We start from the raw sequence: 16,177 nt of genomic DNA, 5'->3' as shown, positions 1-16,177 counted from the left end.
GCTATGGCTTCTTTAATCAGAACAGATTAGGCAAGGTCAACCCTGGAAGAAGTGCCTGAGAGACAAGAACTGCTAAGTAGCCCAGGCAAGAGTAGATGTCCCATGGGAGGGGGGATGGAGAATAGATGGATTCAGGATAAACTTTAGAAGAAAAGAATGACTGAGGAGTCTTTTCTGACCTGAGGCTTCACAGGACTTCTAGAGATAGGACTTGGGCTAGGTACTGGAAACCTCTAGAAGGCCCCTCTCTCCTTGGTTGATGGCCCAGAAAAACAAACTCTATTTGTGATTGTGACTGTGGTTCTTCTTTGTCCTGAGAAACATTGATGCATTCAGACTAGAAGCCTGCACTCCTTAGCCAAGAAAGGAGGGTTTGTGTCCAAGATCTGCCACACTAGACTGAAAGAAAAGCCACTGAGATACTCACTGCGGCATAATGACAGCCACTGGGCTTTGTAGGGAACAAGTTTCCAAGGGTTTAATTACCGAGGACCATCAACCCTGCCATGCCAAGCAGGCCTGTCCAGATCAGAGTTGACAAAGACAGTGAGTGGAGCTGTACTATACCGCTTTCATTAGATATGCCAATTCCACTTATTACTCAAAATAAGCTCAGAGAATTAGACACACTAACGGCTACCCTTTACTCCAGCCCAAACCATAGGCTCAGAGAAGCAAGCTTTGGGCCCCTAGCTTCTCAAGGTTCCCAGTCCTTCAGGATCTTTTATAAGTGGACATCTAGGGCCTCTAGGAATGATTTGTCTGGGTTCCTGGAGGCCAGGACATGTCCCATGCAGAGTGGGTGCATATGCGAGCTTGCAGAATGAAGCTGCAGCCACTTCGGGTCTCCACCAGGCCGTCCTTGTGACTAAACCAGGCAGTGATGATCAGAAAGCATTTACCTCTTCTTGTCCAATACTTTGTAGAAAATGGCAAAATTCATCTTGAATGGAAAGAAACTTGGCTCTCCCCTTTCCTTCGCAGTCCTTAAGATGACCCATACTCTCTTGAAAGAACTTCTCAGCCACCTCTGTGGAAAAGCACCAAAACAACGATTCTGAAAACCATTCACAGACTTGACAGGGAAATGGAATAAACAGGTGTCTTAGCAGCAATGAATTATTTGAAAATAATAACTACTTGGGCAAGAGGAAAACAGTTAAAGCAACTGCCCTTTATCCATTCATCTGCCTGTTTTATCAGAAAAGATTCAGGTCTCAGGAGGATACAGCAATCTAGTTCTTTTAACTTTCAGACACTGTAGTTTTCCTGCTGAGACAGAAAGCAAAGTCAATGAGGAAAGGAAAAAGCAGAAAGTGGAACTATGGTTCAACATGTTGGAGTGATAGCCTTGAGCCAGTGCCCAGGCCCTGGGTTCAAGTCCAAAGACCAAAAATAACAAAAGAAAAACTATTCACCAGACCTGATCCATCCTAATTCTTCCTATAACCTCCATCCCTCCTTGCTGACATTGGGACACTGGGAGCCTTTCTTTGTGAGGTGGTAGGGCTTGAACTCAGGACTTGGGTGTTGTCTATTACCTTTTACTGTTCATGTCTAGAGCTCTACTACCTGAGCTATACCTCCACTTTCAACATCTACAGTGGTCCTTTTTTCCTGCTTATAAATTCAGGACCATTTTTTATATTCATCTAGAATCCAGAAAAGCTTCTTTATTGAAAGACCCCTACTTATTTCTCCCAACCAAGCCCTACGAGTTAACTGTGACTTACAATCTACATGGCTAGTCTTTGAGTCTTGTTCCCATAGCAAGGAGTCATTTTCCAATGAGCAAGTTTGTTTTCTTGGTGGTAGGGCTGGAACTCAGGGCCTGGGCTTTTATACTCAAGGCTCTAATATTTTGAGACACAGTGACACTTCTGGTTTTCTGGTGGTTCATTAGAGATAAGAGTCTTATGGACTTTCTTGCCTGGGCTGGCTTCAATCCATGATCCTTAGATCTCAGCTTCCTGAGTAGCTAGGATTGTAAGTATGAGCCATTTGCACCTGACTCAATAAGGACGTTTTTCTCCTATGAGGGGAGGGGATCCGAGGTCCATCTTGAAAACAGGATTTCCGGAAAGACAGGAAGCCATACCCCTGGGACAGGAAGACACCTCCCAGCATGTCTCTGTGTCCTAGAGCTGGGTGTGGGTCATGAAAAACCAGCAGTTTTGGTGTTCTTGTACACAGCCATCCCTTGCTTTAAAAAGCACTTCTAGAATCCTCTGCAACCTGAGGCCCAGTGACCTGCGCAAAAGATGAAGTCATTTTCTAAAACATAGGAACATGACTTAGCTTGTAAATCTGAACCCTGGAGGCAGAAGTGTTCCAAGGCCATGAATCTTCCCAACAGAGTGTTCAGGTTGCCTTTGAGTTCCAGCGAAGGGGGGATGATGTGTGGCTCTGTGGGTCGGGGAAGTTCAAAGTCTCTGCAGACGGCTGTCTGTAATCTACTGGAAGCCACCACTTTCCCAGACAGGCTTTGCATGGAGATGCTCTTGCACAGGCAAGAGAAAACAAAGCTTCCTCCAAAGCAGGGCACAGAATGGCCCACAGGGGTTCCGGAGACTTTTCATTAAAATAAACTCTGCTAACCCAGCACTCATTTTCCTGGGACAGTGGGCAGAACAGGCCAGGACAGCAGTTCATTAAGAGGGAGGTCTCAGCTACAATGTGACAATTATCTTTTGTAACAGAAAATAGTCTTTATTCTACCGATGAAGGCTTTAAGAACCATAGGAAATGGGAAATAGCATGGAGAATCCTGGCCCTATCATTTAGCCTCCCTCCTCCTACATGCAGCCTCTGAGAGGATGGGGAAGAAGGCAGTGAGGTGGAGGTCCAGGTGGGAAGGTAAAGGACCTGCTGAATTGGGTATGTGTACCAGGACATCCAGGGCCCAAGGAGCCTGGATGAGCAAGACAAAGGGTAGGGTGAGGGTAAGCCTACACAAGAGAAGGCCAGTCACAGAGGAAGGTCTGAGACAGGATTGCAGAAAGCAGAGAGAGACGTGCCTAGCTTTCCATACCTACCCTTTTTACACCTATGCATAAAATGTGGGGTGGAGACTTGGGAGATACATAGATTTTGAGGACTAAGACTTACATGGAGGGAATGCAGTTAGTAAGGGACTCCTGCCCTTACCCTCTCATTAGACAGATTAGAACCCTCTGGCCTGCTGGAGCCCAGCCGCTCATGAGGTCACTTCCAAACAAGGATGCCTACACTCAGCAGGCTCTGCTGCCCAAAGCTTTTCACAGGCCATGTCATCTTAATATCGTTTAGGACAAGAGTTATAAACACAAAGCCAAGGCCCTGGACATTTAGCAGGGTCAGGAGAGCTGTTAATACCAAGTTTGTCTATTGCTGCTCTGGGCAGCTGGCCAGGTTCAGGTTAGTGGCATTCCAGGAGTCTAAGTGGGGAAGCTGGAGCTGTCTCAGTCCTCCCAGGATTGGGAGACTTCTAGGGCAGTTTCGTCTGCAGGAAGAATGCAGGGACAGCCCAGGACACAGGGGTTTGCTCCCAGCCCTGAGCCGCCTGCCCAACTGGGCTGTGTGTGGACTGGGGTCATGTCCCCAATGGGCAGCCAACAAGGGAGCACACATGCTGTGGAGACCTCCTGAATGGGGCATTTTCTTCTTAAAGCAAAATCTCAGCATCTTTGTGCTCAGCATGAGAGGGTTCAACAGCAGAGAGCACAGTTCAGCTCCTCCCTCAACACATGGAAGGCCATGAAGGTCTGCCATCGGATCTGGCCAGCACTTCTGAACCAGAGATGACCTAAGTCCTGTGTGGGTGAGAGCCAAGGGCTCTGGATCTTCCTGTAGTTAGACAAAGAGGAGTTCCCTTCCACTTCCTTCTGTGGAGGCAGCAGAGACCTAGACAGAGGACCCTGTCTGGGTCCAGTTGGGACAAATGACACTTGGCTATAGCTCCAGGGGGAGGGTAGTGACCTATGACCCCCTCCCTCCACCCATTCCAGCTTCCAGAGGGAAGTGATTCCTTTCTCAAGTGCCACATGGGCTGTACCTGCTCTGCCCAGCCTCTCAGAGCCACTGTCAGGTAGGAGCTGGGGCAAATACTGGCCTGACTCCTGCTTCCTGAACCTGATTTTACCTGAAAAGTAACCATCTCCAAACATCCCACCCCCACAACAGAGTCACTGGCCTGTGTGTTTCCTGACAGCAGAGGCTCGTGGTGTGCTCTGAGCCTGGGAAGATGGAGCACAGAACTCCAGGGGGAACTCCAGTATAAGGGGAAGAATCTGCCAGGCTCTGGTAGCTCTACCCTGTCATCCTGACTATGCAGGAACCTGAGATCTGAGGAAAGTCCATAAGATTCTTATTTTCAATTAATCACTAGAAAAATGGAAGTGGTGCTGTGGCTGTACCCTTGAGTAAAAGAGCTCAGGGATAGCACCCAGGCTCCAAGTTCCAGCCCATAATCAACGGTGACAACAACCAAGAACCCAGGAGTCAGTTGTGGCAACTTCCTGAGAAAGAGAGCAAGCTGGAGTCAGAACTGTTGCCTCCATTGCTCTACAACAACCTTTAAATATAGTTGTCTGGAAGTGGAGCCCTGCGTGAGAGCCAGCATGACCCCGGGGTTGCCAGGAGCTATTTGGATGATCTGTGGAATTGAGGAGGAGTCAAAGAGTGGGAAGCAAAGGAGTCAGAGGGTGGGAAGCAAAGGATTCTGGGAGGCAGCAGTGCCACACAGCCTCAGCTGGAAGTGGTAAAGGAGGCCCAGAGGGCGTAGCCCAGCCCACTACTGTCTCCTACCCGTGAGGGGAAAATACCGGTTCTTACCATGGTACTCAGGCTTTCCAGAAGCGACAGCAGCTCGGGCCACAAAGTGTGCGGAGTCTGAGGCTTGGTCTTGGGAGGGTTTTTTACTCTGGACGATGAGATGCGCCTGTTGCCACAGAAAGAAGAAAGCATTTGTTTACATACTTGGCAGCCACTGCCAGTAACCGACCATCCTCTCGCTGATCAGCAGAGAGCCAAGGAACTGTCCAGAAATGGAAGAACTGATCAATGGGGAAGCAAACCCTTGGGGAACTGGATTTTAAGGGTGGTGAGAGAACACTGGATGCTGAATCTACCTGGCTTGAGGATGGCTGGACCTACTGATAATGACTCATTTAAGATCAGGAGCTTCAGAGTCAACCTGAGGACCTTGATGTTTCAAGAAATTAAAAAATGGTGAGGGGCAGTGGGTTACTCCTTTAATCACAGCCATTCAGGAGGCGAGCTCTAAGGATCAGGTCTGATGCCAGCCTGGACAGATAAATCCAAGAGACTCATCTTCACGTAACCATAAAAAAGTGGAGGTTTTTTGGGGGGGGGGATTGGAAGTAAGTTGTGACTCAAGTACTAGAGCACTAATCATGAATGGAAGAAGCCAAGCAAGAGCAAAAGGCTCTGGGTTCAAGTCCCAGTACTGGTGTACACACACAAAAACACTGTACAGAGAAAACAGGCAAATAACACTGCCTATTAGCCTAGAGAGGGTCCTGGGCACGGGTGTAGGCAGCCACACTGTGTATCCATGGGCTCATTTGCCTGGCCAATGGGAGCTGTCGTAGCATGGAAAATACATCAGTTATTGAAAGCAAAAAAGATCTTGCTTTGAGGCCAGCTGAGGGTTTAGAGATTTCACCTCACTCCGTGGCTACCAGCATGAGGAAGCACAGATGGAGGATCACAACTCAAGCTAGCCAGGGCATAAAGAGAGTCCCAACCTAGAAAATAATCAGCAGGAAAAGGAGCTGGAGACGTGGCTCGAGCGGCAGAGCTCTGACCATGAAGTGTGAGGCCCTGAGTTCAATCCTCAGTATCATCAAACCCCTCCAATTTTATATTCTGCGCAGTATTCTAATTCCAAGATGTTTATTAGATACCCAACTATCAAAATTACTATCAAGTGAATAATTTACACTTGGAGAATATATAAGTTGCTTTCTGCCTTCCTGACAGCCAGAAAAGTCATGATACCAAGGAAGTGTGTCTCCAAGGCTCAAGGAAATCTGAATTGATCACAGAATTTCCATGACCTCAACATTTTCCTGTGCGAGATGCTAATACTTTATAAGCAAACATTTATTATTCATTATCCACTTCAGAAATTCTATCCCTGGTCTGGTTTATTATTTGATGCCCATGAAACTTTTAAAAACCATTTGCTGGAGGGTGGGGGTGGGAGAAAACATGTTTGAAACGTGTTGAATTAGCATCTCATTTATTCAGTAAAATTCCATTCAATTCAGCTTAATTTAACTCATTCCTATTTGGTTCACTATGTTTTCATTATAAGTGTTTTCTACATGCCAGATATTGTTTTAACACTAGGCATACACACACACACACACACACACACACACACACACACACACACACACACAGAAACTCCATCAAAGGGTTATTTGAGAATGGGGAGAATGGGAAACTTAGTACCCATCAGCAGCAGGAAATGAATATATTGTGGACCACTCAGATAATGAGTTCTTTTTCTCTCCTTATATTTATACATATACATATATACGTATATGTGTATGTACAGCATAATATATACATTTGTATACATATACATACGTATAATAAATATGTATGTGCACACACACAGATCTATTTTGGTGGGTGCCAGTGGTTCACACTTGTAATCCTAGCTACTCAGAAGGCTGACATCTTGGGATCGTGGTGTGAAGTCAGCCTAGGCAGGAAACTTCTATCTTCAGTTAAACACCAAAAAGTGGCTCTAGTGGTACAGAGCCAACAGTGGATGAAAAAGCTAAGGGACAGCATTTAAGGCTTGAGTTAAAACCCCAGGAATGTTATACAAACAAAAACCTGAAGAGGAAGAAAGCTAGAATAATGGATAATAAGTGGCTTCGAAGCACTTCAGAGAAATCCCACAGAGTGGAGAGGAGCCATGGAGGTAGAGAGCGATGGATGGAGTTCAAGTTTAAGTTCAAGTAGATGGAATTTGGGTTCCGATTCCTGCCTTTAGACAACAGAAGCTCCAGCCTATTTGTTATGTGAGGCATGAGCTTGCTGAGTTTGTTTTCCCTCCTGGCCACACCACCTGCAGCTTTGGACTGATACTCTTATGCAAGGTAGGATTCTGTTACAGTCCAATGTGGGCACTTCCTTTTTCTCTCCATCTGTTCAGGAGGAAGTGCTTTCCTGGGGGCAGCTGAGTGCCTTAGCTAAGAGAAAGATAGAGCTGGGAATCCCTATGGGATTAGATGACTGGGAAGTCACTTCGGGCAGAGGGCACTATGGTCCTGGACCCAGCTTGTTGCTTTTAATAGTAGGAGCAAGTCCTTAGTGGCACATCTCCAAATGTCAATTCTAGCTGGGAAGAGAAAGCTCTGCTCTTTATAAAGCTTAGATTCAAAATAGATGCATCAGGAGCTTCTATTTTTTCCCCTCTTGTCACAGCAACTATGAGTTTTCTTAAAGCTGAACTGGACTTTTAAATGCATGTAACTTAAAAATATCTTTCTTTAGGAAAGAAACAACTAAAAATTGAATCTAGTCTGATTCCTTATAGCTAACTGGGATGAACAGTTCAGTTCAGTTCTTTGACTCTTTCTGTATCTCTATCCTTTGTCTCCATCACCATTTCAATGTCTCTATCTCTGTGTCTGTTTATCTCTATCACTGTCTATGTGTTTGTGTATCTACCTGTGTCTCTGTTTCTCTGTCTCTGTCTCTGTCTGTCTGTCTGTCTGTCTGTCTGTCTGTCTGTCTGTCTCTCTCTCTCTCTCTCTCTCTCTCTCTCTCTCTCTCTCTCTCACACACACACACACACACACACACACACACACACACACACACAGTTCTGTTCCCTTCTCAGCTCTATTTCCCATGACCTGCCTCCAGGCCTTCAGCCACAATGGATGCACAATTAAGAAGCATTTCTTTGGTGATGATGGAGGTTGGGGATTTCTGTTACTAGTGTTGGTTCTGGTCTCTGGTGCAACTTTCTAGTGAGTTTTATTTTCTGTCTAGGTTTAAAAGAACTCTTTTTAGATTTCTCTCTGATTTTCTTTTTCTTGCCTCATGTCTACTGTCCCAGAACAGTCTTTTATTCTCACGTTGTCTAACTGATCAGCTTCTTTCTCCTCTTCATCCTCTCTTCTGCCCTAACTTCCTCTTTAGAGTGAGGACTGGGTGACTTGTGGCTCATTTCTCTCTGTTTTGCTTTCAAGTCTTGGTGTGTGTGTGTGTGTGTGTGTGTGTGTGTGTGTGTGTGTGTGTGTGTGTGTGTGTGTATTGGGGGGAAGGGGCTTGTACTGGAGCTTGAACTCGGGGTCTGGGTGCTGACCCTGACCTGTTTTTGCTCAATGCTAGCGTCATACCGTTAGAACCCCAGCTCTATTTCCAGGTTTGTTGTTGTTTTTATTGTTGTTTGTTTTGGTGGGTAATTGGAAATGAGAGTTTCATAGACTTTCCTGCTAGCTGATTTCAAACCATGATCCTTAGATCTTAGCCTCCTGAGAAGACAGGATTACAGGTGGAAGCCACTAGTGCCTGGGTTGATTTTTTTTTAAGAAAAGAAAAATAATTTTTATAAAGGATAGTTGGTATTTTTAAAAAGTCATCTATCTTTTTTTTGCCAGTCCTGGGCTTGAGCTCAGGGCCTGAGCACTGTCCTTGGACTTTCTCAAGGCTAGAGCTCTACCACTTGAGCTTCAGCATCACTTTGGTCAGCTTTTTTCTATGTATGTGGTACCGAGGAATTGAACCTGGGTCCTCGTGCAGGCAAGGCAAGCACTCTACCAGTAGGCCAAACTCCCAGCCCTAGGCCAAACTCCTAGCCCAAAGTCATCTATCTTATGACACCTAGATTTATGTCATTCTTAGAATATAAACTGTATAATGTATAACTATATGATGAATAAAATCATAGTTGCAGCTTTTCTAATTTTAAACAAAAGGGGCTGGTGTCTTCAGAGATTTTATGATTAAAATAGCATTGATATGATTATTTATGAAAAGGAATTACACATTGTAGAACACATCACAGATATAAAAGCCAGTCAGAAGCACTACCATTTGCAAAGAGCCATGAGTGAGTACTGAAGTGTCATTACGCCACATCTGATCGTGCCCAAATGCTGTGATACTTTGCAACTGAAAATTTCCTGAGTGAGGGCACTACTAAATTTTTAAGAGAAGCATATACACTTCAGGTGTCAGATGTTAGAAAAGCAATCCAGGCTAGTTTTGTGTTAATTTACACCCCTTAGAAACACATACCCTAAACACAGCCTCAGTCACACAAATGAGAGCTTGCAATTTTTTTTTCCCTTTGGATGGGAGAATAAGGTTTTCTTGCCAAAGCCTGCCACAGAGAAGTTACAGGAACAATGACATTTGCCTCGCTTTCTCCTGGCTCCCTGCTGCAGTGGAATAGATGGCTGGCTGGCTGGGTGGAGGACCGCTCTTTCATTACATCTGGGGACTGCTGCCTTCCTTGGGTGGTGGCTCTGTGGGACTTGGTTTCTTTTTCTTCATTTTAATGGAGTTAGTTTCTGAAATACTGTGGAACTTTTTACATGTTACAGGAAATGAAAGGTCTTTTCTCTCTGGGGATTTCTCTCACTCTAAAGAAATAAAGAATGAAAAAGAACTGGGAACACAACAAAACCTCTGTGTGTGTGTGTGTGTGTGTGTGTGTGTGTGTGTGTGCGTGTGCGTGTGCATGTGTGCACACTAAATAAATGGCATTTAGCCATGAGCTCCCTGAGAGAGCTGTGGCCACTCTGCATTTCTCTGCATCTTAGGTAAATCAATCTCCTGGAAATAAGGGGGAACAATGATGAATGTTTAATAACCATTGTTGGCAAATAAAAGCAATTTGCACTGGCAGCAAACTATATAGCTCACAAAGCACTTACCATTTTGAAGCTTTGAGTAGTTCTGGTAAGTACATACAGTCCTCTGTAGAGTTTATTGTTTTAAATTGGGGATGGGGGGTGCACTAAATGAGTTACCTGGAACCAAACAAAGGGCCAACCTGGATTTTCTGACTTCCAATCCAATGTTGTTTTTTCACTTTGTTAAGCTATCTCTTTAATAGTGGTCTGCAATTATTCATTTCAAACACTCTCTAATCTTCATTAACTTCAAGAATAAAATTTTTTTAAAAGTAAAACCCTTGTCAAACTTTACAACTAGAAAAATGAGTGAATTCTTCTATAACCTAAGTACAGGGAAATCCTAACTCAACCTCAAAATTCAAACACAGTAGAAGATTGAAAATTTGAATACGTTAAGAAAACTGCATTGCAAAAAGAAAGAAAGAAAGAAAGAAAATCTAAACACTAATAAACAAGCTCAGCAAGGTTGCAAGACATGAAATGAACATAAAAAAATTTTTCTTTCTACACAATAGCAATAACATCAGAAAAAATTTAGGAAACACTTCCACTTGTAATAGAATCAAAAACAAAAAAACCCTTGAGAATGATTTTCACCAAACTAGTACAAAACTTAGACCCTAGAAGATTTAAATATGTGAAGTATCCCTTGTTCATGGATTGAAAGAGCTGAGATTGTTATCCTTGCAACTTTCCCCAAGTTGAAATATAGATTCAATGCTTTCTGTTTGTTGGTTTGTCTAGTGGTGTGGTGGAGGAGATAGAAATTGGCAAATTAAACCTAATATTCAGATGAAAATATAAGGAATCTTGAATAAACAAACTGATCTTGAAAAAGAGAGCCAGGTGAGTGGCTTCATTGTTACCGATTTCAAAACTGTAGTTGAGATAAAGAATAGTTACAGAAGGGCAGGCATACAGATCCACAAAATGGAAATGAGAGTCTAAAAATACATCTTTATGTTCCTGGTCAGTAGATTTTTTGGGAAAGGTGGCTAAAGGCAATGGCTGTAAAAGCTTTAAATATAATAAAACCACTACCTACCACTTTATTTTTTTTTTTTTGCCAGTCCTGGGCTTGAGCTCAGGGCCTGAGCACTGTCCTTGGACTTTCTCAAGGATAGAGCTCTACCACTTGAGCCTCAGCACCACTTCTGACTTTTTTCTATGTATGTGGTACCGAGGAATTGAACCCGGGTCTTCATGCATGCTAGGCAAGCACCTTAACCACTAGGCCAAACTCCCGGCCCCAACTACCTACCACTTTAAATGAATACATTTTGTGGTACAGATGATTGCAATTAAAACTGTCAGGAAAAATGAAAACAATAGACACTGGAGTGAAAAATATTAGCAAAGTATATCACAGATAAGGGCAATATGTGTATGGAATTAAAAGCTAAACTTTTATCAGTTAAGGAAAACTAGATGAAAGTCTTATCTAGAAATTGGCAATTTTTATAAATAATATACAAAAGACAATTCAGCAAAAATATTCAAGTGCCTTAAACATGTGAAAAGATGCTCAACTCCATTTTAAAAAGCAGAAACATAAATTAGACTCACACTGAGATGTCATTTCTCACCCATCAGATTGAAACTAAGTCGAAAGCTTGGCAATACTCTGTGCTGGAACAAGCCGTGGGCAGGTGGCACATGTCCAGTGGAAAGGCATGGAATCGGAACAATTAGCAACCATCATAATACTAGTGTAACTGGGTGCTGGTGGCTCACGCCTGTAATCCTAGCTTCTCAGGAATATAAGATCTGAAGATCATGGTTCAAAGACAGCCTAGGCAGAAAAGTCCGTGAGACTCTTACCTCTAATTAACCAACCAGAAAACCGGAAGTAGCACTGTGGTTCAAAGTGGTAGAGTGCTACCTTCAAGCACAAAAACTCAGGATGGCACCTAGTCCTTGACCTACCAAAACAAAACACTAGTGTAGTTGGGCACTGGTGGTTTGTGCCTATAATCTTAGCTACTCAGGAGGCTGAGATCTGAGGACTGCAATCCAAAGCCATCTGAGGCAGGAAAATCTGAGACTATTACCTCCAACTAACTACCAAAAACCCTGAAGTAGAGCTTGGCTCAGTGGTAGAGTACTAGTCTTATCCAAAAAAAAAAAAAAAAAGCTCAGGGGCAGAGCCTAGACCCTGAGTTCAAGTCCCAGGACTGGAACACGAACACACACACACACACACACACACACACACACACACACACACACACACACACAGAGTTTGTCAATAATACAAAAAAAAAATAAGACCACCAAACAATCTTCCTTGCTACTTTCCGTCTCTTTCTCTCATCCTTTGTGAATCTCTACATCTTCACCAATTCTGCCTCTAGCAGCTCTTTTCAATTCATTCCCACTTCTTCATCACCAGTATCCATTCTGCTCAGAGCCACTCTGCTTTTCCTCCATAGCCAGGACTTCCCTTCTTGCCACAACTTTCCCAATCTCTCCTCCACTTACCACATGAAAGAATCTTAATTAAAGAGATACTAGTTTTGAATCCAGGTTATGTTCTTTATTAGCTATGTCCTCCTGGGCATATTGCCCAACCATTCTAATTCTTGCCTTCCTTATCTATAAGCTGAAAATAATGTGTTAGGGAGTGTTAATAGTGATTCAAGGCATGATCCAGATAGAGTGGGCCAACAGGGCTCTCTGACACTCTGTATGGTGCTGTATAAATGATCAGAGTAATTAAAGGTGACATGGCCAGAGTGCATTCTTAGTGTCATATCATCATATCTTAAAATAACATGAATGGGCCAATCGGTATTTTAAATTCTCAAGGAAACAAAGTGTTTTGAGTGGATATAATATGATACAAAGGTATCAATCTGTCTTATTGTGATAGTTAATTTTATGTGTCGACTTGCTACGTCTTTGGTGCCCAGTTGTCTGGTTCAATACCAGATAATTCACGGTGTGTGTGTGTGTGTGTGTGTGTTTGTGTGTAAATGTGTGTAGGTAATGCTGTGGCTCTAAGTGAAGGCATCCACATTCCATCTAATAGGTTCACTTATCTAGACAATTGATGACCTAAGGAACAAAACCACTGAGACAGCCCCAAGGCTGCTTGCTAGGCTAGTCTAGCTATGGACTTCAGGCTTGTTAATCCCCAAGGCATGTGAACACATTCCTCTTGCTCTCTTCTTCTCTCCTCTCTGCTCTCTTTTCCTCTCCACTCCCTTCCTTTCTCCTCTTCTCCCTTCTCTTCGCTTCTCTTCGCTTCTGTGTGTGTGTGTGCGTGCGTGTGTGTGTGTGTGTGTGTGTGTGTGTGTGTGTGTATGTATGTGTGTTTATGCATATATGTCTCCCTATTGGTTAGTGTTTCTAGAGATGATTGAATGACGCATTGAGAAATATTACAATTATAGAAAACAGTACAGGATAAAGAAATCTCATCTGGGACTGCGAGTGTAGCCTAGTTGTAGAGTGCTTGCCTAGCATGCATGAAGACCTAGGTTTGATTCCTCAGTACCACATACATAGAAAAAAAATGGAGGTGGTGCTGTGGCTCAAGTGGTAGAGCTCTAGCCTTGAGAAAGCCCAAGGAGAGTGCTCAGGCCCTGAGCTTGAGCCCAGGACTGGCAAAAAAAGAAAGAAAGAGAGAAAGAAAGAAACCTCATCTGGAAAATACAGTGTAAGTCATGTCAAAATGAGAAAAGCCATTCTCAGGGGGATGCAGGCTCTGCAGAAATATACCATCACTAGCTGAGAGTTCTGTACTTACCGCCTGGCTATTGACTAAGCATCTATTCACTGATCTGGAGCCGGCCACAGAGCCACTTCCAGTGCTTCCATGGCCCTTGCGCTGATGGAAAGCATCAAGTCTGGGGTCCCATGCGCTACCCCTTACCTGTAAGAGACGTGAGATGGCTTCGTTGTGGAACCCCAGGGCCTGCTCGGTGCCTGCCAGCTCCCTCAGGATGGGTACGCACTCAATACTCTTGTCTCCTTTACTGTTCACCGTGTATTCCAGAGCCTCTTTGTAGTGGGGCAAAGCTTCTTTTAATTTCTTCTGACATTGATATACCCTGATAAAAAATAAAACAGGTGATTTTAAAATGATTTTTCTTAACATACATATTAGTTATACAAGAGAATTCAATGTTCCTCATCCAGCACTCCCCACCGCCACCCCGTTCTCTTCTTTGTCCCCAACTCCCTTCTTAAAATATCGGCTCAGCTAGACCACGGCGGCTCATACTTGGAATCCAAGCTACTCAGGAGACTGAACTCTAAGGATCACAATTCAAAGCCATCCCAGGCAGAAAAGTCCATGACTGTAACAGAGCAACAAACCTCTAAAAACACTCTTCTCCAAAATATTTGCTAGGACTATTTATTAGAAACGTTTTTGGAGTGTAGAAAACACTTTGTGTACAAAATACAAAATGAAATTTTAACCCCTCCTCGTTTCCTCCTTGGCTACTTTTCAAGTAGGACCATGTAGTTTCCCCCAGGCCAGCCTGAACTGCAATTCCTACTTATCCATCTCGTCAGCTGGGATAACTGACGTGTGTCACCACGGTCAGACTTTTAGTTGTGGGGATCTCCACAACGTTTTGCCTAAGGTGGCCTTGAATCACCATCCTCCTGATCTCTGCCTTATCTGGTTTTGTACAGATAAATCGTTGTTGATCTCTTGTTACGAATCTAAGGAAAGTCACATCATTTCCAAACAACTTTAGACATTTTTCCACTGAATTGAGCTTCATGAATTCAGACAATGCCACCAATATTTGCACAAAGGAAAAAAAGCCTTCATCTTTTTCCTTTTAATGCTCATAAATGAGGTAAAGTGTGCCAAAGGAGTGAGAATGTATCCTTTGTCTCCAAGGCTGCCTGCAAAAGTCACAGAAGACTAATAAAGCAAATAGAAAGACCAAGATGATTTCTTTTGGGAAACTGCCTTGGAAGAAAGCCAAAAAGTCAAAGACTAGTGACCAGGCTTACACACAAGAACAAAGAATACAATGACATACACCCACTGGAAAGGTGCAGTTGTACAAAAACACTCAGAGACGGCCAACACAGAATCTGTGAAATAATTCGCCTAATGGAAGGGAAGCAAACAGGGCTGAAGAGAGTGCCACAAGAGGTTCTCACTGGTGCTAAATCTGTTTTGTGAGCTTGGTGACATGTACATTAGAAATTGCATAATGGTATCTACATGGGGGGTGTTACTGGGGTTTGGACTTAGGGCCTGTGTTTGCAGGGGCTCTACCATTTGATCCAAACACCCACATCCTTTTGGCTTTAGTTATTTTTCAGATAGAGTGGGGGTAGCCTGACATCATGTTCCTTCTACTTATACCTACTATGCAGTGTGACTTTGATCACATGCCATCACTCTTGACTAGCTGGTTGAGATGGGGTCTTGCTAATCTTTTTTGCTTGGGCTGGCTTGGGACAACAATCAATCGTCTCCAACTCCTAAGTAGTAGCTAGGATTACATACTTGTGCCACCATGCCTGGAACAATATTCATATTTTATATGCCTCGAGGATTTTATTAAAAATCTGAACGAGCACAATGGGTCTGTTGTTTAGTTTGTACACAGAATGGAGCCCACTCTACTTCCCCCACCATCCCACACATCCCACTTGGAACTTGCTACTGTCTGTTACAGCAGGATTTGGATACTAATGCAGCCGGAAATGGAGGCTATCCAGCTAATGTGGTCCACAGTGAGCCTTCGGGAGCTGAGAGTACTCTGCTCAGATAAAATGAATGGCAGACCAGAAAATACAATTTGCCTTCATTTTACAATATATTTAATAAAAAAGGAATAGAGAGACTGAGAGTACTATATTGAGAAATAACTAAATTACAGTCTTACCTCCATCTCCTGCTCACTTAAATCATCAGTCAATTTCCAGTAATCCTGCCTGTTTCCATTTTCTCATCTATAACATTTGGGAGAGTACTACTCTCTCCTTTCTGTTTCTCTCTACCTGGGGGTGGGGTGAGGGAGGTGCTTTGAGGAGTTATTCTCCTGGGCGCCCATAATAATGTGTTTAGTCCCTTTCAGACACACACTGGACAGAAGAAAGAACAGGGGAATTTGAACAACAGAATGTGGCAGCATGGTAATTTGGAAGCTCTGCAACTTCAATGATGGCAGTGTTCTATTGAATAAAAATACATCCACAGCAATTGTGGACAGTGTATGAGGACATCTCATCTCCGGCAAATTCCCAAGTTCTCACAGGGACAGAGACTAGTTTCAACATGCAGCCAACAAGCTCAGTCTCCTCTG

General features: G+C 43.6%; 1 protein-coding gene across 5 annotated transcripts in view; it reads right to left on the bottom strand.

The window, feature by feature from the left end:
- Positions 1-16,177, bottom strand: part of Ttc23 (tetratricopeptide repeat domain 23) — a 41,072-nt gene that overhangs the window by 13,027 nt on the left and 11,868 nt on the right. For all 5 annotated transcript variants that reach the window (XM_090321589.1, XM_090321593.1, XM_090321588.1 and 2 more), the window contains exons 6-8: positions 13,771-13,948; positions 4,813-4,918; positions 903-1,030 (exon numbers count right to left, since the gene is read on the bottom strand). In XM_090321589.1, coding sequence (XP_090177715.1) covers positions 903-1,030; positions 4,813-4,918; positions 13,771-13,948 — 412 coding nt within the window. The remainder of the gene's footprint in view (positions 1-902; positions 1,031-4,812; positions 4,919-13,770; positions 13,949-16,177) is intronic.

Source organism: Megascapheus bottae, chromosome 30, assembly GCF_031878675.1.
Source record: "Megascapheus bottae isolate mThoBot1 chromosome 30, mThoBot2.hap1, whole genome shotgun sequence".
NCBI lineage: Eukaryota > Metazoa > Chordata > Mammalia > Rodentia > Geomyidae > Megascapheus > Megascapheus bottae.
Note: the sequence above shows the minus strand (reverse complement) of the source record. Positions and strands in the feature narration are given on the sequence as shown.